The 24,608-nt window shown below is 27.9% G+C and overlaps 1 protein-coding gene across 2 annotated transcripts in view; it reads left to right on the top strand.

Moving 5' to 3' along the window:
* The window catches only part of LOC107439828 (ubiquitin carboxyl-terminal hydrolase 22-A), a 38,983-nt gene that overhangs the window by 11,361 nt on the left and 3,014 nt on the right, over window positions 1-24,608 (top strand). For both annotated transcript variants that reach the window (XM_087152226.1, XM_087152227.1), the window contains exons 6-11: window positions 1,084-1,231; window positions 2,543-2,633; window positions 13,068-13,117; window positions 13,913-13,967; window positions 18,292-18,406; window positions 23,406-23,557. In XM_087152226.1, the coding sequence (XP_087008352.1) occupies window positions 1,084-1,231; window positions 2,543-2,633; window positions 13,068-13,117; window positions 13,913-13,967; window positions 18,292-18,406; window positions 23,406-23,557 (611 nt within the window). The remainder of the gene's footprint in view (window positions 1-1,083; window positions 1,232-2,542; window positions 2,634-13,067; window positions 13,118-13,912; window positions 13,968-18,291; window positions 18,407-23,405; window positions 23,558-24,608) is intronic.

A 24,608-nucleotide genomic window follows, 5' to 3' on the forward strand; every position in this document is an offset into this window, starting at 1 on the left:
CAAAAATTACTTGATTGCCATGGCTAAAAGATCTATTTGAAATCTATAATACAAAAAATGATTCTTGAATCGTGAATCTGAAATCCATTTGCTCTACTAGTGATGTTTTTTCCCCCTCAGTTTAAACTGCTTTTTTTTAATAAAATAAGTCATTATAGGGCTAATTATTAATAATGACACGTTTTTAGTCATCAAAAACCTGTCTGTTGCATGCATTCACTGGTGGATTTGTGAAGTAGCAAAATTCCATGCCATGCTGCGAATTTTGCTACTTTATGAAAATGACTCTCTGCATCTCAGATCCCAGCTTTATTGGACTCTTTTGGTTGGGAAGTTTTGGACCACTCTTTCTACAGCCCAGACCTTGCGCTGAGTGGTTTTTCATCTTTTCCATTATTTCAAACATCAATTTAATAGCAATCACTGCAACAGTGACGAATACGTGAAAACGGCCATGAATTCTTCATTAACGGAGTACAAACTTAGCAACTATGCTGGAGAAAACGAGAAACGTCTGTAGAATCTGAAAATAAATTTGCTCCTTGAAAAATTTCTTTAGTTGGGTTTTTATCTTTAACAGGGTTCCCACAGGTCAGGGAAAACCTGGAATTGTCAGGGAATCTTATTTTAACTCCAAAAATAACCAGTCTTAAAATTGTTAGTAACAGTAATCAGTTATTGAAATACGAGTTAAATAATTCTAACATCTATTACAATTATTTGTTGTAAACATTTCACATTATAGTCAAACTGAAATATTCCCTTCCTCCATTAATAATATTTTTTTACACACAGAAAATCTAATATACCACATTACAAATAAACGAATCACAGTATTCTGATGAAAATATGGTCTCAATTTTCATTTAAATTTACCTGGTATACCTTGAAAAATCAGGGAATTTTTTTGTAAAATTGAGTGGGAACCCTGTTTCAAACGGTCCTTACTTTAAAAATAACCCTCCTAATAAATTAGATTAATATTTTGGTTGAGTTTTTTTTTTAACTATGTCCACAAGAAAATCGATTATATTTAAAACGTTATAAGCTATAAATTATTTAAATTTTTTCCTCTTCCCTCAGTTTTACTCAGGCCAGCAAGTACCACACATTCCATACAAACTAGTTTACATAATTTGGAAGCATGCCAAGCACTTAGATGGCTATGATCCACAAGATGCCCACGAATTTTTTATAACAATGCTTGACGTCCTACACGAGCATTCAAAAAGTAAGTTCCTTTTATTAGTCTTTTTTTAAATGAACCTTCTATTTATGCTTTAGGTATTGTCACATAAAGCTATTATAATAGAACATGATTTGGTAATTTTGAAATTTATAAATTTTTACTGTTTAGTTATTTTTCCTTCTTAAATTTAATCTAGTATTTGATATTTTAGTATTTTTTTAACTATGTAGCATTATTCATTTCATTAAGTGTTTTTGCTGCAGAAGAAGGTTCCAACTGCATTAGGCTACAAATGACCTTTGAAAACGTCTCTTTTATCAGAAAATTAAATTAATCGGTAATAGGAATTTGAATGCTATGTTATGAATAGCTAGTGTTAGGGCTTTATAGATTTTGCTTTTTGCAAGCTTGTTGACATGAAATAAAAGGATAGCATAATTTTTGTAATCAGAATTTAAACCTCAACTGATGCAACAAATTGAGTATGTTCAGTCATAATTCGGAAAAGAAAATAACCAGTGCTCAAAAACAGTATTGTCTTCTTGGGAATCACTTTTAAATCATTTTCTAAAGACACTGCTATGCTGTATTGGTCAAAGCTATTTTACTCAAGGTACTTAGACCTTTTGATTGTCACTTTGAAGTTTTATTCACTTAGCTCTGCAATTGTTATCATATTTTTGTATTTCGGTTAAGATATTTGTTTTTATAAGTAAGGTTTTAAAGCTTAAAACAAATTCTTATTTTCTGATGATTTTGTCTTTTATGTAAAGTTTTAATGTAATATTTTTATACATAATTTATGCCTCTAATATTTTTTATAGCAGAATAGCCCATTTTCAAGCAATCAAGATTTTCATTTCATTTGAAATAAAATGTAATTTTATTGCTTTAAAATTTTTTTTATTTAGCAAATTTCTTCCTTGTACAATCTATAGAATTGAACACATTTCTGTCATCTATATTGTTTTAATTTTGATAAAAAAAATTTAGTTTTTAATTATTAATTCTGTGTAGGAATAATTTAAAAATAAATTTCAGAATATTTATTATCTCATACAACTTATAAATACTTTGTATTATTGTACTTGTGCTTTTTTAAATGGTCAAATTTGTGATAATATTTCTCATTTATACTTTTCTAATTTATTCAGTAATGTGAAACTGGTTTATATAAAATTACTCACAGGTTAAAATGCTATTGCTATCTGTCAGAGTATACTGTGAAAGGATTAATGTGTGTTAATATCTTATATCAAAATATTTATTACCAAATTATTTTTAATTCAAGAATAAATTTTGTTTCAAATGTAGCTTTTTAAGCAAAAGTTTTATTTATTTATTTTTATTTAGATCCGAAAGAAGATGATAGCTCTTGCCAATGTATTATCCATAAAATATATACTGGTCGCTTACAATCTGATATTCTTTGCATGCATTGCAAGTAAGAATTTCTCTTCATATTTAAATAATGTTTTTTTTTTTGATCAAGAGCTTTGTTAGTTTGATTTTTCGTATACAATCTATTTTTATAAAGCGAAACTTGTGTGTGGGCTGTAAGTTAGGAAAATTCCATTATACAAAAGTGTCTTTTATGAATTAGTGATTCATTATAGATCACAATTATAATCTAGTTTTTGTCATTTAAGTAAAATAAAGGGATCAATAAAACTAATTATTTATTAATTTTAATAAACTTTTCTTGAAAGTGCTTTTTATTTTAACAAAATCGTGCTATTTCAACTGAGACCGACAATTTAAATATTACCACTATTATAAATCATTGTTTTTACATTCTTTCCATTGCTTAAGTACAGTCAGCAAAAAAAAAAAGATATCACCCTGAATAACTTTTGTTCTAATGATCGGATTTTCACGAACTAAGTGTCAATCTTAATGGTTCCTGGGGGTGACCTCAAATATGCTAATTAATTAGTGCTAACTATTAATTAAGTTACGAAATCAGACACAAAAACGTACTTTCTCTGAATAAACATGTATTTTTTTTTACATATTTGGAATTCTGACCCTTAAAATAGGGGGGGTAGACAAAATTTCGAAAAAAATGGGTTGTAAATTAGGTCTCTATGAAGAAGGAAAGCCAAGGGTGCCATTTTATGGAGAAGGATGATTCAGGGTGTCGATTTTATATGTTGATGATGATAGGCATATATCAGGTGAGGTTGGAGGTTTGTATTTGTATAGTGGGCCAGTTGAAGATAGTAATGAAAACAGAAGATGATGAAAATAATAGTTGAACTGGATCATATTTAATAAAAAGGCTTTTATTTTATGTATAGTATTTGTAGAGCTCGAGATACAAAACTAAATATTATCCATAAATTTCAGTTGAATCAGTTTTGCATAGTAATATTAAAATAGGTCAGGCCATGGGAGACAATCCCCATGACCTGCCTTATCAAAAGCCAAATTAAAAAGTACATGTAATTTGTTCCCGACGGACACAGAAGCATTGGTAGGAGATCCAAAATTGGCGATTTATTAAAATATAGCATAGCCAAAACAAGGCCAACCAGCATATCAATATAGAGTTAAAATAATACCTTGGCGATCACGAGTCGCCAACAAATTTATGAGAATTATTATAACCATGCAACCGAAACATTTAGCCGTTGGAAAATTAGAATAAAAAGTTATAAATAGATTTTTGTTTTCGATTAGAGGCGACAGTAAATTTATATGTCTGCATAATAATGAAATAAAAAGAAAGTATCCGTTACATTGATCTGGAAGAGAAGAAATAAATATTTTATGTTCGTTTAAAAAGATTAAGTTTTTGATTTATTTTAAAAGTAATTCTTCCATTAATAAAAATAAGCTTAAGTAATGAAGGATATTTTAAAAGATAGAAAATAAATATGTGTATGCCAATTCTGGCATCACATATATCCCCGCTGAACACAGAAAAAAAATATGTATATATATAGATATTTTTTTTTTTTTATTAATGGATCTCCCCCATGTTACAAAAAAATTTTATGCATTAAAACATAATATATCCATGGAACTTATAATATACACTTATGTATAGTTAAATATCAAAGCAAAACTATAAAAATTTATGACATCAAGTTATACTTCAAATATATCTTTTCAATACTCATGTTATTAAATCTTATGTTGATGTGAAATTAGCTGAGCATTGTCATCACCTGGACAGGATATTCTAATTTCTCTCGAATTTGAGAAAAGTCAATCATAACAAATAGTATAATTTGCAAAATCATTTCATTTTACCATATAGTTTCCTTATTATCTATACTTTTTCACATTGATATACATATACAATCTAAAATATTTAAACATATAAGTGCAATTTATCATATCATATTCTATATTTCTTATTATAAGTTAATAAAATGTTTATTACTATCAAATATTCAAATAATTATAAGTGTCAAAAAGAATTGTTTAGTTTATTATTAAAAACATACTGAGCAGAGCATATCATTCAAAAAATATGAGCTTTTATTTTAGCTCTAAATAAACAGTTGATCAGACTGCTACATTATTTACCTAGGTTTAGTCATCCCTTTTTCATAAGGGGCAAAATTATCATCTCTTATATTTCAAGAGGCAAAATTTTCATCTCTTATATTTCAAGAGGTAAAATCATTTCTATTATTTTAGAGGCAAAATTATCTAAAAATGCAGCATGTAAATCTATATTTTTATTTAACATTTTTTTTTTAACCTTTGAACTAACTAATATGATCTAAAAAGCATGTGATCAGGATTCCAACCTGAATTTTTGTGACACAATGTATTAACAATTATACTATCACAGCTATCTAGTATTAAATTCAAGGTAAAATAATTTTATAGTTTTTTTTTTTTTTAACCCTATCAACTTCTGAATTAATGTTATAGCATGCCTATGATCAGGATTCTAACCTGAATTTTTGCATACATGATGCATTGTATTATCATTTATACTATCATGGCTGTATATTATATTCAAGAAGATAAAAGTTATTGTTTTTTTTTTTTTTTTCACTGCATCTATAAAAATTCACTTCATTTTAATGAAGGAAAATATTGTCATATTATATATAAATGCTCAATTATTTTCATTTTGAATTTCATGAATTTATTTTTAGCTCAGTTAGACACTTATTCAATAAAAATGAAAATGCTTACAAGATATTCAGTAGTTGCATTGTTCAAATCAATAGAATATTTTTTTTTTATATAATAAAATTTCTGGATTTATTTATGCTTTGATAAAACAAATTATTCATGAGTAACTGTTTGGATTAACCCTATTGAATATGCACTTGCATTGAATAAAATAGCTTGCTTATGTAAGAGAAAAACTATTTGTGCTCAATATAATAGCTATTGTAAAATTAAAAAAAATATTAGATGAATTATTTATTACTATGTTCATATTATTATAAAAATATCTCTATGTCACTTAATGAGTTTTAATTACCTGGCACCTAAGTAAAGAAAATCACCATAAATCATTCTGCACAGATGCCTCCATGCAAAACAACAGCAACAATGAGACAGTTAATGAAATTTTTAATTAAAGAAAAAAATATATAGGTTGAATTCTTTAATTTTCAAATTTGCAAGCACTCATACCAACCTAACTTCTAAAGGATTGAAATATAAGACCAACACATAGTTTCATAAGATAACAAAAGTGTGTAATTGTGTGTTTATTATTTTACTTCATAATTCTAAAAAAAATCTGGGTGAAATTATGCTACACTACTATAAGTACTGATTAAGAATCACTTTGGGATAACTTAATCCTTATAATACATTTTAATAACATGTTATTCCCTATTGTGTTTTCTTGCAGATGTAAATATTCCATATTTAAGTATTGTTATCTTATTTGAAATTTGAAACATTTCAAAAACATAGTTAATTATTGATATTTATGAGTACTTCAAAGTAACTTAACCAGCTTGAAGCTAATTTAAATTGCAAAATTTAAGTGTGCATAAGGGTTTAAAAAAATATATCATTATTATTATCAGTATTATTTAAAATACATTTCTGGTTTAGCGTAATAACATTTGTAAATCAACAACAATAATTTTAAATATGCACTTGAAAAACATATATATTTATATAGTATATCAATTTATGGCAAACAGTATAAAATCAATTTCTTTTTATTGTAATATTGCAATTCTTGATAATGATCAACCCAAAATATTAACGGTAACATAAATAATGTTAAAATGACCAATTAAATCATATAAAATTGAAATTCTTTTTATGAACCAATATATGATATGAATATTTTAAGTTCTGTTATTCTTAATTAGATAGCAAAATTTGATTGCAGAAATTAATCTTTGAAAATAAATTTATACATAAGTAGAATGTCAAACACCTCACGATCTGTAAATACAAGATACCTAAAGAAACTCCACATGCAAATTACACCTAACCAACACTATAATCATTTCTTGTTTTGCTTTGAAGAAATTGTCTGTTATATGAATACAAGAGTTGAAGATATTTTTCAAATTAACAAAGTTTGCTTACCGGTCAATTCAGGTGCAAAACCACGAAAGCTCCCATAACATCCATAAAACAAAACGCAAGAAAGTCTGAAAACACTCTTTCTAATTTACCAAAAACATTTCCTTTGAAAACCAAAGTATATTTGAATCATTCTGATCAGACGTTAAAATAGTTTAATTCAAGGGTTAGCAATTTAAATCTTAACTCAAATATCATTTTATAGAATAATAAACGTGAATAATAAAAAGCTCTTAAATGTTATTGCTATTCTTTAAAATCACTGAAAACATCGTTAATGTTCATTTTTAAAAAATGCAAGACTCGAATAAAATATATAACACTCGATTTTTTTTTTTTTTTTTATATAGAAAACAAAATATGGAAAAATTTGATTTTACACATCACTTCTTTTGTATATTAATTAATTAAATCCTTATCACTGAAATAAAAATATAAACTAAATTATTCAAATCCTGTGAAAATATATTAGTTTCAGAATTTAAGTTAATTCCAACAATAATTCAATCTTCAATAAATTCTTCACTGTATCAAACATCACTAAAAGGCTAATAATAAAATCAAATATGCCGCTTAACTGGATAAATTACAAAATTTCAGGTTGTAATTAAATAAAATTAAAAAAAATTTCTATTATATTTGTAACTTTTAAAAAAATTTTTAAGTCAAATGCCAAAAATTTTAAATTCAATTAAATGTTGTAAACATAAAATATAAATAATTGAAAGGATACGTAACGGATGACTGTTCGATGAAATCCTGATGAAAACGAAATCAAAAGCAAGACGAGAGTTGAAGGAAACACAAATTTAGTTTCTTCTTTATGATGAATCATAAATTAATAGATATTTCTTTCGAGTAGCATAGGAGGGGGAATGTCGAACATCAGATGAAATAGAGCATCGTAAACCATTCCACGGTCAAGGTTCATGCAATTCCATAATTCCAATTTCAATCGCAGCATTGCAAATTCTCCGCTAAGCACCGTGAGTTTGAAGTAGCCGTGAAGATAAAAAAAGAATTATGAGTTGAAGAACAGATGATTTTTAAGATTTTGCGTTGTAAGCCCAATTCGCTCCTTGTAACTAGGCACCATTTTTGTGATAAAAAGTTATTAGGGTGCCTATTTATATTGGGATGTATTTTCAGTGATGATGGATATTCAGGTGGGGTTGGAGTTTGTTGGAGGGTGTATTCGTATAGTGGGCCAGTTGAAGATAGTAATGAAAACAGAAGATGATGAAAATAATAGTTGAACTGGATCATATTTAATAAAAAGGCTTTTATTTTATGTATAGTATTTGTAGAGCTCGAGATACAAAACTAAATATTATCCATAAATTTCAGTTGAATCAGTTTTGCATAGTAATATTAAAATAGGTCAGGCCATGGGAGACAATCCCCATGACCTGCCTTATCAAAAGCCAAATTAAAAAGTACATGTAATTTGTTCCCGACGGACACAGAAGCATTGGTAGGAGATCCAAAATTGGCGATTTATTAAAATATAGCATAGCCAAAACAAGGCCAACCAGCATATCAATATAGAGTTAAAATAATACCTTGGCGATCACGAGTCGCCAACAAATTTATGAGAATTATTATAACCATGCAACCGAAACATTTAGCCGTTGGAAAATTAGAATAAAAAGTTATAAATAGATTTTTGTTTTCGATTAGAGGCGACAGTAAATTTATATGTCTGCATAATAATGAAATAAAAAGAAAGTATCCGTTACATTGATCTGGAAGAGAAGAAATAAATATTTTATGTTCGTTTAAAAAGATTAAGTTTTTGATTTATTTTAAAAGTAATTCTTCCATTAATAAAAATAAGCTTAAGTAATGAAGGATATTTTAAAAGATAGAAAATAAATATGTGTATGCCAATTCTGGCATCACAGTCTCAATAAGGATTTATATATCTGGCGATTTTTTAAAAATATGCCAAATTACCTCGCCATAGAAGGGGAAATAATTTATAACAACCATAAAGAAACTGCACGAATGACAAGATGGGAAAAGATAGTGCTTCTCGTTGCTAAGCAACCAAAAGAATTTTTCGCCTTGCTTTCTGGGCTTTTTTTTTTTTTTTTTAATCTCCTTTAAAAAGAAAATTTAAATAAATTATTAAATTATTTTTGATTCTGCAAGATTATAGAATCTTTACCTTTTTATCTGACATAATTTATTTTTTAAAGCTGTTTTAATGTAATTTGTATGACAGTTTTGAATTAAAAACAAATTTTTATAAGTTATCATAAATTTTTGAAGAGTTGTAGGGTTGAATGCTATTGCCGGTCACTTCGAGTTTCTTAGGGAAGGAAAAAAAAGTGATCAAGCAAAGGTGGACCTGATAAAAGATAGCTATTCTGATGCATAATCGCAAAATTTTATAGAAATCACGGTATTTATTTTCGATAAAATTGTAAAACTTAATAAATGTTATATGGCCAACGATTTTGTCCCTTTTTTTTTGTTAGTTGAAACCAGCTTACGCATTCTTGTAATTTTTACATTTTATCTTTGAAATTTCAATCTCGAAAGACATGCATGAAGTGACGCCTAGTCCAAAGAATCTAAGTTAAATAGTTGTAAGGCCGATTATTACGAAAACAATTAACTACTCTGGTTCAATGAAACAATTACAGTAAAACTTGTGTAAGTTGACCTCTTCATGTGCATTGTTTTAGTGGCCAACGTAGACAAGTGGTCAACTTATAGAAGGGGTGGGACATTGTTTACTTTTTCGTTTCCCACATGTTGCTATATATTTAATTTTTTTTTTTTTACTTGACATTAAAATTTGATTTAGCAAATGGCTAAATGAATATCTCAAGAAATGTGTTTAAACCTAAACGAACTTCAATTTGTTACACAGAAATAATTTTAATATTTAACTAACTTTTAAAAAAAAATTATTTTGTTAGTTATGCATGTGAAGTGTTTAATAAAAATAATTTCTTAAAATATCAGAACAGCAAAACATTGAAAACTTTAACAAAACAAAATTATTTTAACACTTTAAAATTTATTCTGTTATTACTACACATACAAGCCTATTTGCTCACTATTGCAACTGGAAGAGCAACTTTTCAACTAACACACCTGTTTTCAATGAATGAATGAAAGAAATGGTCAAAAGCTGACTCCCTACAGTTTCCCCAGATGGTCAACTCACAAAAGGGTTTAGATTAGCTTTTTACACAACTTCACCAAACAAGTGAAATATTAACAGACATTGCAAAATGACAGAAAATTTTCTGAATTTTTTTTTCTGGTCAACTTATGAGGGTTTTAGAATAGAATTTCATAATACTCCTAGACAAAATTAACTTATTTCAGTGGTCAACATACAAGATAGACAGGTGGTCAAGTTACAAAGGTTTTGCTTCTTTATTATGTAGGAAAATTTCCGTTCTTGATAATTGAGATCAACTTATTCAGGTGTAAAACTTACAAGTGTGGTCAACTTGGCAGGTTTCACTGTATAAATAAATCATTAATATTTTTGTTTTTTTATTACGAAATATTAGGAGAAATTTGTATACATAATTTCTTCAAAACGTGTGTTAAAACTATGATTATAAGTTATTTAAGAAGAAAAAAGTCAAATGGAGTAAAAGAACAATTTTTGAGATGATGATTCTAAAAATAGCACGTTTTTCAAATCTTTTTACAATTTTTTATTTTAGTAGTTGTTTAACAAAACAAGGCATATCGAACATTTTCCTGATATAGCAATATTTTTTTGAACTGTGCAAAAGTTGAGAAATCATACAAACAACTTTTAAAGAAAATATTTTCAACTTTTTAAGACAAAAGGGAAACTTAAAAGGGTTAGCGCACAAGATTAACTTTGAATGTTGAATTAAAATTGCATGCCCATAGTTTTTTGTTCATTTAAAAAACAAAACAATCTGTTAAATTTTTCCCCTGTGCGCACATACGCATTTACTTTTCATTACTCGAATAAATAAGAAGCAATAAAAAAAATAAAATTAATAATTTATCTTCATTTTTCGTAAACAATAGTATTTTTAGTAAATAGTCAGCTGTTCTGCTTCGAATGATATTGTGTGTGATCAATAGAATATTTTTAATTTCTTAACAAGATTTAGTTCTCAGATAGCTGGCAATAATTCTAAGTTTTCTTTCAATAAGAACTTAGCAATAATTTAAAAAGTAATTTTATTTTAAAGAAAAACATAAATTAAAGTACTTAAATGATTGATTAGTATATTATTGGAAAAAAATATACGTAATAGAATTTTAAAAAAATTGCATTAAAATTTAATGAAAAAGTTAGAAAAATAATTCTGCGAAACACGCACAGACAGGCAATTTACAAATTTATTTTAAGATTAAGGCGATATATAAGATGTAAAGAAGTTTTAAAAAACTCTACTCTAAACTCAGCTGCACGACAGCCCATGGAGGGCCAAGGCCTACTGTGCCCACCTCAGTTTTCTGGACCTAGGGCTCTGGGGTGCAGGAGCAGATGTTCCGGTCAGGTGGTCAGCCGAACGCGGAACCCCCAGTGTTTAGTTCCCAATCATGCTTGGTATTTATTTATCGACCCACTGAAGGGATGAAAGGCTGAGTCAGCCTTGCCCGGCCCGAGGAACGACATCGCGAAGCGCTACCGCTCAGTCACCGGGCGAAGTTTTAAGTTGATTAAAAATGTTGACTACGCATTCGTATTAATAATTATAAAATATATATTCAAGAAATTGATAAATATATTATTCCAAATCTATGCATACGTATGTATATTATTGAAATTGTATCTGTTATTGAAAAAGAAAATCAAAAATTAAAAAAAAATCACATTAAGTAAACACAATCTGGTGCATAATCATATTCTATCAGATGCACGCCTTTATAAAACTAGACATCCGTTGAATAAAGTGTTTTTTATTCAAAATGTTTTATTCATAATTTCTTTACTGAATTACAAATAAATTATTAAATGACTAAAAAGAAACATCGTATTTTATAGTTTGAAAGAAATAAAAGTAAAAAGATTAGCAAACGATTATTAGCGAAAAAAATATGAATGAAATTTTACACTACGCGCGCGAAGTCAAGTTCCTCGCAAGTTTATCCCATTTTAATATTAATCGCCCCATTTAATCATTTTTTTATTGTCGCCAAATTATTTTTTTAAAAATAATAAATTGTAATTTTTTTCAGATTCTAATAAATAAAAACAGTTGAAACTTTAGATTTTTCTATTGAAAAATATGTAGATTATTATGGTATAAAAAAATGTATACCTTATAATTCAATATTTTTTCATCCTCACTTTAATTAAATAATAAAAAATAATAAATAAATATTAAAAATTATTTTTTTCATGAAATTATCTTTGGGTAAATGAGTTTTATGAGTGGGTGCAATTTTTTTTTGAATTGCTTCATTAGTTTTGAAAATATGACTGAAAACGCAAAAAGCGAAATTAACATTAAGGGGTACGAACTTTGGATCGCTCTCCTGACCAAACTATGGGGACCACATTTCCCAGATTGCGGCTACCCCCTATATTTTGAAGGTCAGGAATCCAAATATGTAAAAAAAAATACATGTTTATTCAGAGAAAGTACGTTTTTGTGTCTGATTTCGTAACTTAATTAATAGTTAGCACTAATTAATTAGCATATTTGAGGTCACCCCCGGGAACCATTAAGATTGACACTTAGATCGTGAAAATCCGATCATTAGAACAAAAGTTATTCAGGGTGATATCTTTTTTTTTTTGCTGACTGTACATATAATTGTTTCATAAATTCTTATACTTAAATACTTGAATTATAACTTAGGTGAACCATAATTAACAAAATTAAACTTTGGAAGAAAACAACTCTTTGTTTGAATTGTTACTTTCCTCAACTGCATTTAGTTATGTAGTTGCCAAAATTAGCACTCTGTATAATTGTGCACTCATAATAATTTGATATCACAGATATAATTTTTGTTTTTATTTTCTTGATAGGGAAAATAGATCAATAAATAAACAGTGTAGTTTGAGCTAACAGTGATTAGTTTGGCTGAGGTTAAATGTTTAATTAGTGTTAGTTGAAAAATTCTACTTTTGAAGGTGAGGCAGTTCTTTCTCTGAGAATGTTCTTTCAGAACCTGCTATATTACCAAACAAAGAAACAAAATATTTTATTTAGCTATTAAAGTTTTTTTAAAATTTTGTCAAACACTGGTTACGCTTTCTGCAAATAATTGTTAATATGTGTTCAGGTGAATTATTTAGATATTGAGAATTTTGTCCTTATACCTAATAACTTTTATTAATATTGTTTTCTTTACATCTAATTCCTTAATTAATTTTTTTTAGAAATGTCCGTACAAAAATTGAAGAGTTCCGGGATATAGGTTTAGACTTAGGTTTGTATTTTATTTATGTTTTTAAATAGATTGCATTTGTTTATTTTTATTTAAAATTGACTTCATAATTTATATGAAAACATTTCCTTCATTTATGTCTTTTTTTTAAAAAAAACATTTTCACATCTAGAAAATATATATATATATATATATATGTATATATATATATACAAAAATTAAAAATAATTTCTATCTATTACACATTATGAATTTTGTTATAAAATCATATCTATAATAAAAAGGCTTAAAATAATATGTAGGTCCTCAAAAACTAGTTAACTTTTATCAGAGATGCTCAATCTCTCATTATAACACATCTAGAAAATATATATATATATATATATACAAAAATTAAAAATCATTTCTATCTATTACACATTATGAATTTTGTTATAAAATCATATCTATAATAAAAAAGGCTTAAAATAATATGTAGGTCCTCAAAAACTAGTTAACTTTTATCAGAGATGCTCAATCTCTCATTATAACTAAGCATAACTCGATACAATAATTTGCTATGACATGAGTATTTTCTATGAAATCATTTAGATGTTTCTGTAATTTGTTGAATTTTATCAACTTTTTATAAAAAGCAGTACGTTTAAATTATTTTTAGTGTTCGACTGTACCTTACCAGTTGCTCAAACCTAGCCAATAAGTTCAATTTTACGTTTTATAAGAATATTTATTAGTATAAAAGTACCTAGTTCATGGTATACAAAATATTTTCATAATGCCTGTGTTTATTATTATTTTCTTAAATTTTAGTAACTTTTTTTCTTATTAAATTTCTAGGAACAGATGATGGCTCAGGAAAAAGTTCGATTTCTCTAAAAGATTGTTTAGAAAGGTTGGTCAACACAAAATTGATTATATATGTGCATATAGTAATGTATAGAACAAAAATTAAAAAAATAAAATACAGTAGAGTGCTGATTATCAAACTCTAATTTACCGGATTGACCCGATCAATCAAGGATCATGATCATGTGTTTCTTCCACCATTTCCAAAAAATAAATTTTTCGTAGAAATGCTTCTTTTTTTCCTTCAGAATATCTGAAAGAGGTTAAAAACAGCTTCTTTTGTCCCTTGGTTACCTTGAAAAGTACATTTCATTTATTCTCATGTGGGCAAAGAGTGGCAACTGACTAATAATTTCTAGTAACTGTAAAAAGGGTATCCGCGCACCTGGAAAGTCATTAAAAATCATGGAAAGTCATGGATTTCAGTATTGAATGAAATTTGTCATGAAATATCATAATTTTAACTTTATTTTAAAAAAAATCATGGAAAGTTATAGATTTAGGTTGCTGAAAAATCAAATTTTTAAGATGGAATTTATCCCCCCCCTCCAATTTCATGATGCTCCGAATATCTGAATTTGTATCAAAATCCCCACTCACAGTCATATTTTATAAAAATATAAAATGTTTTTATCATGTTCTTTAAAATTTATGGTGTTCTTTCAAAAAAAATGAAAGAAAGAACATAATTTCTCCAGGAATTATCTTTTAAACTTCTGTGATTTCAGAATTTTTTTTATTTATTCATAATTTATTTTTTTTATTTTATCAATTTTAAATTCTTGCTGAAGCATGGCAGTCATTGGCGAATTTTTTTAATTCCGAAATGAGAACGGAAAAATCAGAAGTATTTCTTTCCTTCCTATGAACAAGAAAAGTATCTTCAGAATATAATTCTGCAGAAAAAGGAAAAAAAAATTTTTTGCTTTTGTATTTTTTTCAGCTAATTTATTGCTTCAATGCTTTCTTTACTCTTTTTTTTTTTTTTTTTTTTTTTTTAAATTTAAAAATAAATATAAAGATGCAGAGTTTAAGTTATACTTATCATTCCAATTAATGTTATTACAGTAAAACCTCGCTACAACAATATTTTGCGGACCAAATAAGAATATTGTTGTAGAGGGATATATTGTTATATCGAGGGCCCACATAATTCTGGGACGCAATGAGATTTTTTGAAATTTAATGTTATATATTCATTAACTTTAAATATATTTATATATTATCGGCAAAATTAATTTGCAAAGTGTTTATTACGGTTAAGCATTAAAAACAATGGATATAAATACAGAACATAAGATTGTAAACTTACCTTAAAAAAAACATTTTTATTGAAAAAAATCAGATATTTTTGTTTGTTTATTCATTTTTCTGACTGTTAAGTCAACCAACAAAGTATGCATAGAGTCCAATGCCCGAAAATGATTTTCATTTGTAAATGGAAGACTTGAGAAAAATGTCTTTAGAGATTTTACGGATTGAAGAGCTTCATGGGGTGACAATACGGACTGTGATACACATGGATCATCATCACCATCTTCTTCCTCATCATTATTTTCCATTTCATCCGTAATTTCAGAGAGAATCTCTTCATCACTAACTCCTGCGAAAATTGTGAGATCGTCATCCGCAGTTAAATAGTCCTCCACGTTAACACCATATGTTTTACCCATTTTTTCCTCAAGTTGGGATAAAGATTTTTGAAGATTCAAAACTAATTCTTGATTATCTGAAGGATCACTGTCTGTGGAATTTTCTTCACTATTAGAAACAATTTCATCTTCCAAGACACACAAACCGGCCTTTTTCCAACAATTTTGAATAGTTTTTTCTGTTACCTCCCACCAACTACCAGCAATAATATCACATGCTTCCTTGACATTCACAGTTTTAAAAGGATCTTCTACTTTATTTTCGATGTTGACAAGTATCGATTCAACCAAACGCTTCCTGTAGTATCCTTTGAAACACTTGATTATGCCCATGTCGAGTGGCTGCAAAATCGAAGTGCAGTTGGCCGGGAAATAAACAATTTCGACATTGTGTAGTTTTGGAATTGAGGTGTGAGCGGTGCAGTTATCAATTAATAAAGCAATTTTTTTCTTCCTCTTTTTCATTTCTTTATCTAACATCAACAACCATTCAGAAAAAAACTTAGAAGTCATCCAAGCTTTTTTATTGGCTTTATATTCCACTGGAAGACTTTTCACAGTCTTGAAACACCTCGGCTTCAATGATTTGCCGATAACAAGTGGTTGAATCTTGTGTGTCCCTGTGCTATTGGCACACAGAAGAACAGTCAATCTCTGCTTTGATTTTTTTCCGCCGTAACATTTTTCACCCTTAAATGCCAATGTTCGATCGGGAAGGAGTTGAAAAAACAGCCCAGCTTCATCTGCGTTATAAACGTTCTCTGGTTTATACTTTTGAAGAATATCTGTCATCTTCTCTTGCTTCCATTCATTTGCTTCGTTAATCGGAGCAGATTTTTTCTCTCCGTGAACTTCCTGGAAAGTTATTCCATGTCGATCCCGAAAACGCATTAGCCAACCATTGCTAGCTTTAAAAGTTTCGTTCCCTAGCATTACTGCGAATTTACGTGCTTGTGTGCATAACAAGGGACCATTTATCGGGATATTTGTTGCTCTCATCTCTTGAAACCATTTTAAGACGGCAGCATCAATGTTTTCATTAGTTGCGACTTTTAGTCGTTTACGCTTTGGATTAATTAAATTTGAACTTACAGTATCTTCGATCTGTTTTCTTTTCTTTAGAAACGTTGCAACTGTGGATTGAGATAATCCGTATTTTCTAGCTGCATCAATCTGTTTCATTCCATCATCAATATCTTTAATAACGTTAAGTTTATCTTGAAATGAAAGTTGCTTTCTCCCTGCCATTACACTAGTAAAAAATATCCAATACACTGAAGACTCACCAAGCTGAAAATGTTAGCAGCACTAAATGCGAAAAGTTCTGATCGTAGAATTTGCGCTAGCTCATGAAAACACGAGGTGTAGTTTAAATCAGGGATTAAGTGACAGTGATGAACGATGACCAATGGTCAGTATACATTTTTTTCTCCTCCTCAATTTCAATAAACGTGCTCCACCCACCTTCTACAGAAACAGTACCTTCTCAGGGTCGCAGGTGTTACTGTGATGTGTGTGGTCATTTATGACTCATGATGTTACAATGGTGATTTCTTAAGAACTGAAGGAGGCAATTCTAAAACATGAAGCTCTTAGGGTGGTCTAAGTACCTCAACAGTGGGGGAATGAAATTTGAATACAAAAGCCATTCTCTGATGTGCAAAGAAATAACAGTGGGGTGAAAGATCATAACCAGCAGTGACCCTTTTATCAGAAAAGATGAAAAAAATGGTAAAAGATGACAGAAAGGCATTTTACATTATTTGAAAACCAGTAAAAAAAAATGGAAAATAATGTTGAAATTTAAAAAAAAATCGTTTTACAGAGGTTTACTGCTTCAGAGAATATCGTTATATTGAGAGGAAGATAACATTAATCCATATGCAAGTTTGGCGGGACCACGGAACATTATCGTAATAGAGGGAGTTATTGTTGTATCGGATATCGCAGTAGCGAGAGTTCACTGTATAATGTTTTTTTTTTAAATTTAATATGTTTTTGTCAGAAAAAATTGTAATTTTGTTAAGTCATGAAAAATTCTTGCAATTAGTTATGGAAAGTCATGAATTTGAAAATTTAAAATGTAGCAGATGCCTTGTGTACAGATTTTTCCATTTTCCAAGAACTAGAAAGCAGAGATGAAACATGTTTTGAAATGTTCTCTCAGTTTTGACATGTTATGTCAGTTTTGACACTTGTATTGTAAAATGTTAGCTATTTTAAACTTGCCATAATAGGCATTACTACAATGCTCAGTCCTAAGACTGGAAAAAGTCTAACAAGAAGTTATTTAATAGCATTCTCATAATTGCTTTTAAAACAACTGTCTAACTATCCAAATTTTTTGCTGTCGGGATCAGCATTGGTCTCGATTAGATCGGATAATCAACTCTTTACTGTATTAAAAAAGTAAAAGTTTTGCAAAAACACGAATTGTCTGTTTTTGTTGTATTTTTACTTTTCCAATTTTATCCCACAAGCTAGTTTTGGCATTTTTAATCATACACTCACTTTAATAATCTTATATGATTATTTGGTAGATTTTAAAAATGTTTTTTCTTTCTCCTAAAAATTACCTTATCACAAATCACACCTGATGCCTATATTTTTTTATTAATTTCATTTTCAAAATGGGTATTAAAACTATGTATTAAGGGTGGTTATTAAGGAGCACCCATTTATTTATATTTCTTATGATGTATGTTATTTTTTTTACAGATATACTCAACCCGAGATGCTTCATAGTAGTTGTGATAGTTGTCAACAATATGGGTTATCTAAAAAGCAGCTAACAGTACAGAAACTTCCTGTTGTAATTAGCTTCCATCTAAAAGTAAATTAAAAATATTTTCTAACATTTTAGTTACACCTAGTATCAGTATTTGCTATCTAATTGAGGGTCCAAAAAACCATAATTTCTTTTCATTTTAATGAAATTATTTAGAACAAGCATTTAATTTTTTTTGTTGCTAATACGTGGAATTCTGTGAATTTCAAGACCATTGATTCATAGACTTAAGCGAATCCATAATTTATATTCCGGCAAAATTTTCACGGAGTTCCACGAATCTAAAATTTAAATTTCGTTAATTTCGCAAAATCTTGTGAATGAGATATTTATTCTGCCTATACCAGCAACCTCTTTTTTTTTCTTCCCAAGTTCTCATTCACATGATAACGACACAGATTTGTTAGAGAAAAATGCAACTTCGTGAACAATGACTGACAAAAAAAATTTCATAATATTTTTGGCTAAAATTGATGAACTTCTGTGGCAAACACTGAAATATAAAATTGATTATCTGAAAAGTAATTACATAATGGCGAGCCTTTGAAAGATCGTTTGGTTAAAAATAAAATGGTGTTTTTTTTTAAACTTATATTTTAATGAATAGCAATTTTGAGGCAAATTCCGATTTATAATAGAAGAATTATTTAATCAATGTGATATATTTGCCCACAATTAGACTTAATTAAGTTTTGGATGTAATGAATAGTAATTTGGCCAAATATTTGGTGGCCGAATAGCAACATTTGTTTGAAAAAATATCACTAATAAATATTATTAACTTAGCTATATTATTGTTATGAGGTGAATGATTAAAAACTATGATGGAAATATTTAAGATTATTAGATATTAAGATAATTAGAAATATTCAAACTAAATGAAAAACTGAGTAACCGCTATTTAGAAAAAAAACTAAAGTGGTAAAGTTGAAATAGGGAAATACAAAAAATTTTCTGGAACAAAAATTATCCTTAGAACATTAAAAGAAATAGAGGCCATCAGAAACGATTTTAAAAATGCTGTGTCATAATAAAAAAACAAAAGAGAAACAAATAAAAATAGTTCTTAGTTTAGAAATGTAACTTTAATGTTGAGAATCACACTTTTCTTGGTTACCTAGGTTCAAATTCCACCCAAAAGAAACTTAGTCCAAAAATACTTATCCGAATATTTGTTATGTCCCTAATTTTTAATATATTACAACATGGAAATTTCGAATCACATAGTTCAGAAATCACTTTTTAACTCGCTTTATACCATCGTAAATCTTTGCTTCTGTCTTTTTTTTTTCCTTTTGCAATCCAATTGATTTTCTCATGGTTTTTAAGATTCTGATATAATTATGACATGCAAAATTTGAATAATCGCTTTTTTATATGCTCGGATATCGTAAATCCATTCGGCATTTCGATTGTTTCAGCGGCTATTATTGCTATAAATTTTCTCAATTTTTTTTAAAATCCCGACTGCATTGTTTATACATTATTATAATGACACGCAGAATTAAATTTGTGCATTTATTACCACTTTTTTATGCGACAATACTAGTTTTTTCGATCGACTTTTTCATAGTTATTGATACTGATTTCCTCATGGTTTTTTAAATCCCAATGTTTTCAGACAATATTGAAAATCAAGAAATTTCATTCGCATATTTGAGCAATTACATTTAGACGTACTATTTTTGCTAATACATGTGTTTTTTTAAATTTTGTTGTTAATCTGACAACTAGTAACTGAATGCAAAAAGAAGTAATATGTAATTTTGTTTTCAATATATATATATTATTCTATGCATTAAAAAGAAAATTTATTAGATAAGAAATTTTCCTTTCTCGCTTTAAATTTTATAAATGTTTCCTTTATGTCCAAAAATAAGTCTTTTATTTATCTTCTATATACAAAAAGATAAAAAAAAATTAAGTACTAAAAAAAAAACCTCACATTAAGAAAAAAGTTTCAGATAATTTCTGCTTTCAAAAATCACTCATCTTTTATAATCATTTAAACTAGACATTTTGATGAATTTTATTCATAAAACATTATAAAGTTCAGTACTATTTCGAGATTTATTTGATGTTTAAATATTCTGATTCTTCATATTTTAAAACTAGCACAAGTATTAAAAATAATCTACCTAGATGTTTTTTTTTTTTTTTTTTACCAAATTACCAAAAATAATGCACATGGTCAAGGGCGCCGGCCGAATAATATACAAGGGGATGCAACCCTCTAACAAACTAACCCCCCCCCCCCGAAAAAAAAGTTAAGAATATTCTGTTATTACATTTTGTTTTGTTATTACATATACTTTCATCTGTTAATTTTTTTCAAGATGTGTACATACACTTCTTCATTGTTAACAAGATATTTAAAAAAATGTATGAATTTCTTGTGCTTGTAAATTTTGCCATGAGAAACTATATTGATGACGCTGGCATAGCTACTGACTTTGAAACACAAATAACTACAAACAGTAGTTTCGTATACTAACGTGTTTGTGCACGCTTAACATTGATATTTATTGTGTTGATGAAGTTTTACAGTTGTGAGAAGTCAGTTTGTGTTATACACCTTTGTTAAACTAAATAACTAATAGAAAACGTAATATTATTTATATTTTATTAAATGAAATTTAAAAATATAGCTTAGATATCTGCCCAAGAAAAAAATCTTTTTTTTGACAGTTTAGATAAAAAATTACTTTCGAGTGTACGACTTATGAATAGATTTTACAAATTGACTGCATTCTGATATTTTTTGTAGAAAAAAGTAACTTTACGTAAGTATTTTTTTACAGATTTATAAATTCAATTTTTAATAGAATTTTTTTAAGTCTTCAATCAGTATTTGCAATAATGAATTTCCGAGAACTATCGTTCAGGAACACACCGTTTTATCCAGCTGTAGCGGAGGCAATCAAAATTGGCCCAACTCTTCTAGCTACTACGTGCACTATTGAATGCCCTTTTGGTGCAATGCAACGCATCAAAACATAAAATCAGTCTACAATGTCTCATGAGAGATCAATGCCTCATTAAAATTGTGCATGCTCAGTGTACTTAAGAAAAGAATCAAGGATTACTCAGAATTCATTGAAAAAGTTATAAACAGATTTGGGCAGCAAACAAGATGATTACAATTCTTGTTTTATTTAACAATTATGTATCAATAATTACTTAATTATTTGTTTTTGAATAATTTTATAACAAAATTGTTTTTCTGTTTTTTTTATAATTGTTTTAAAAAACATCCATGGTGTGCAAGTGCACCCCCTTGCCTATGGATTATACATAGGAAATTATTTTGGAGTTACAATTATTATTTTTAGATGTGTAAGATAAGTTTTAACATTTTGATTAAAGGAAATCACATACTATAACTTATAAATAAATTATTTTGCATGCATTTAATACTTTTATAGTAAAAATGTGAATTTAAAGGTTTGAAATAAAATAAAAAAATAAAATTAAAAAAAAAACCCTTTAATAGTATAGTATACTTTCAGTTATTTGATAATTTTTTGTGTTTAATTGTTTGTTCAGTTGTGTTTTTTACACCACTCTTATCTCAAATTAGTAAAATGTCAACAAAAAAAAATTGAAATACTTCTTATCTCCTTCTAGAGATGATTGCGTTTCGTTAATGTTTGCATCATATAAAAATGTTTGATATTTTACTTGACTTTGTTGTTTATCTTGATCAGGAGTTTCCAAATTGAACCTACTTGTGACACATTTAAGAGATAAAGGTCTTTACATGACTCTTCTATCCTATTATATTTATCTTTAGCATATTAATAAATGTAATATAGATATGTACAGTGCACAAAAAAAGAACCATCCTTAATAACTTTTGATCTAATAATTGGATCTTCACGATCTAAGACTTAATGGCTTGAGGGGGTGACCTCAAATATGCTAATAAATGAGTGCAGACATATTTAAGTTACAAAATCTGACAGAAAAATGCATTTTTTCTGCATAAACATACCTTTTTTCTCTACAGATTTAAATTTCTGACCCTAAAATAAAGCAAGCCGCCACAATCTGGGAAATATGGTCTCAATAGTTTGGTCCAAAGAGCGCTCCAAAGTTCTGACCCCTTAATGTTAATTTTACTTTTTGCGTATTTCGCTATATCTCAAAAACTTTTAAAGCGAATTAAAAAATTTTGCACACAAATATAAAGTTCATTTGTCCAAAGATAATTCCATTTCAAAAATAACCTTTATTAAATATTTATTTTTTTATTATTTTATTTAATAATGGTTGAAACAATTTTGAATTGTAAAGTATACAAATTTTTGCGTCCTTTTAAAGTATATAATTTTGCGTGGCAAAATTTAAAATTTGAGCAAAATCGTCGCATAATTTTGCCCAAATTATTTACTGTGCCATGTAAAATTATATTCTTTAAAATTATGCAAAACATTGTATACCTTACAATTCAAAATTTGTTTAACCATTATTAAATAAAATGATAAATATTTAATAAAGGTTATTTTTGGCATGGAATTATCTTTGGACAAACGAACTTTATAATTTTGTGCAAAAAATTTTAAATTTGCTTAAAAAGTTTTGGAGATATATCGATATACGCAAAAAGTAAAATTATTATTAAAGGGCCAAAACTTTGAAGCGCTCTCCTGATAAAATTATTGGGAACATATTTCCCAGATTGCGACGACCCCCTATATTTTGTAGGTCAGGGTGGTTTTTGCGTGCTGTACATTTCTTATTTGTAGGCCTTTTAAAGAAGTTAGTAAGAAGTAACTGATAAAAATTAAAGAATGATTAGTAAATTATATTTACAATTTTTGCAAGCACTTTAATTGTAATGAATAGAAAAACACTGGTGGGAAGAGAAGAATACTGTTCATAGAAATAAAAAGCTGCTGAGAGATAATAATAAAAAAAAAACCTAAAACATTTTGCATGAAAGGCTACAGAGACACAAACTTTGGAAACTCCTGCTTTAGGCAGTATTTTATTTTAACTAATAGAGCTAATTATTTATATAATTGAATCTCTATCTTTTTAGCGTTTAGAATTTGGCAAAAAAATTACAACTTATGTTAAATTTCCTGAATACCTCAATATGACTCCATTTGTATCATCAATACGTGGTACATCTTCTAGGACTAATGAAGAAAGTTCATTTAGTAATTCTCCTTACAATAGTAGTGATAATAAGTAAGTTATTTCAATCAATTAGAAATTTTCCTCTGTTTGATTGTTTTTTAAAAAAAATAGCTATAATATTAATTAAGAATTCTTAAACATTCTTTTTTTATTTTGATTTAATATTGTAGTTTTTATTACATATATAATTTATTCATTTAAAATGGTCTCAATGTGTTGTAATGGTATAAACAAGTTAGGTTTGTTCTTGTTGTTAAATGTTTCAACAAAAACTTATTTGTTCAGTTGTTTAGTATATCCAAACTTTAATGTTTTTTAAATATTGCAAATTTTACGCAGAATTTATAATTTTTTAGGCATAAAATAAGGCTTTTACCAGCCCAATTTGAATTTACTTTAATTTCTACAGAGTTTAAATCTGATTAAAGCTCTCAAAAACAACCTAAAAGTCCATTTTTTTAAAAAAAATGTTCTCTTATTTTACCGTATAATTTTCTTCCAATTTGTGAACATCTATTTTTTTTGTGAGTCAATGTTAAACTCTTTGTTTCATAGGCAAATTTAGAGCAGTTTTTCTGATAATTTTACTACTTCAAATCGTTATGCTTTAAACAATTAAAAATTTTGAAGCCTATGTTATTGGCATTAAATATGTTGAAATATTATAATTAGACCAAACTAATTCTGCGAAAGAATAATCTTTTACAACATTATTAAATATTGCTGTAAAAACTTTTCATTCTATGTAATTATTTTTCATTACTTAAAACTTTTACATACATTTATTTGTATTAATTTCATAGTTGAGATCTTTTATAAGCTGTATATCAAGAGAGAAATTTTTTCTTTTCTTCCAATGCCCACCTGGAGAATGACCTTGCATCATATAGGCATCTGAAGGACTGATTTATTGGCCACTCTTTCAGAAAACCATATTAGGTGGGCCAACATTGCTCCCACAATAAAGACAGATAGTACAGAGAAGGAAAGAACATCGATGCCTTGTCCGAGATTCAAACCAGAATTTTTCTGATGCAAGGTCAGTTCCCTGACCTCTACACAGATTGGTCGGCTGGCATGTGTAGGGGGCAGGGAACTGGCC

Source organism: Parasteatoda tepidariorum, chromosome 9, assembly GCF_982258835.1.
Source record: "Parasteatoda tepidariorum strain Cologne lab strain chromosome 9, Ptep-v5.0, whole genome shotgun sequence".
In the NCBI taxonomy this organism is placed as follows: domain Eukaryota; kingdom Metazoa; phylum Arthropoda; class Arachnida; order Araneae; family Theridiidae; genus Parasteatoda; species Parasteatoda tepidariorum.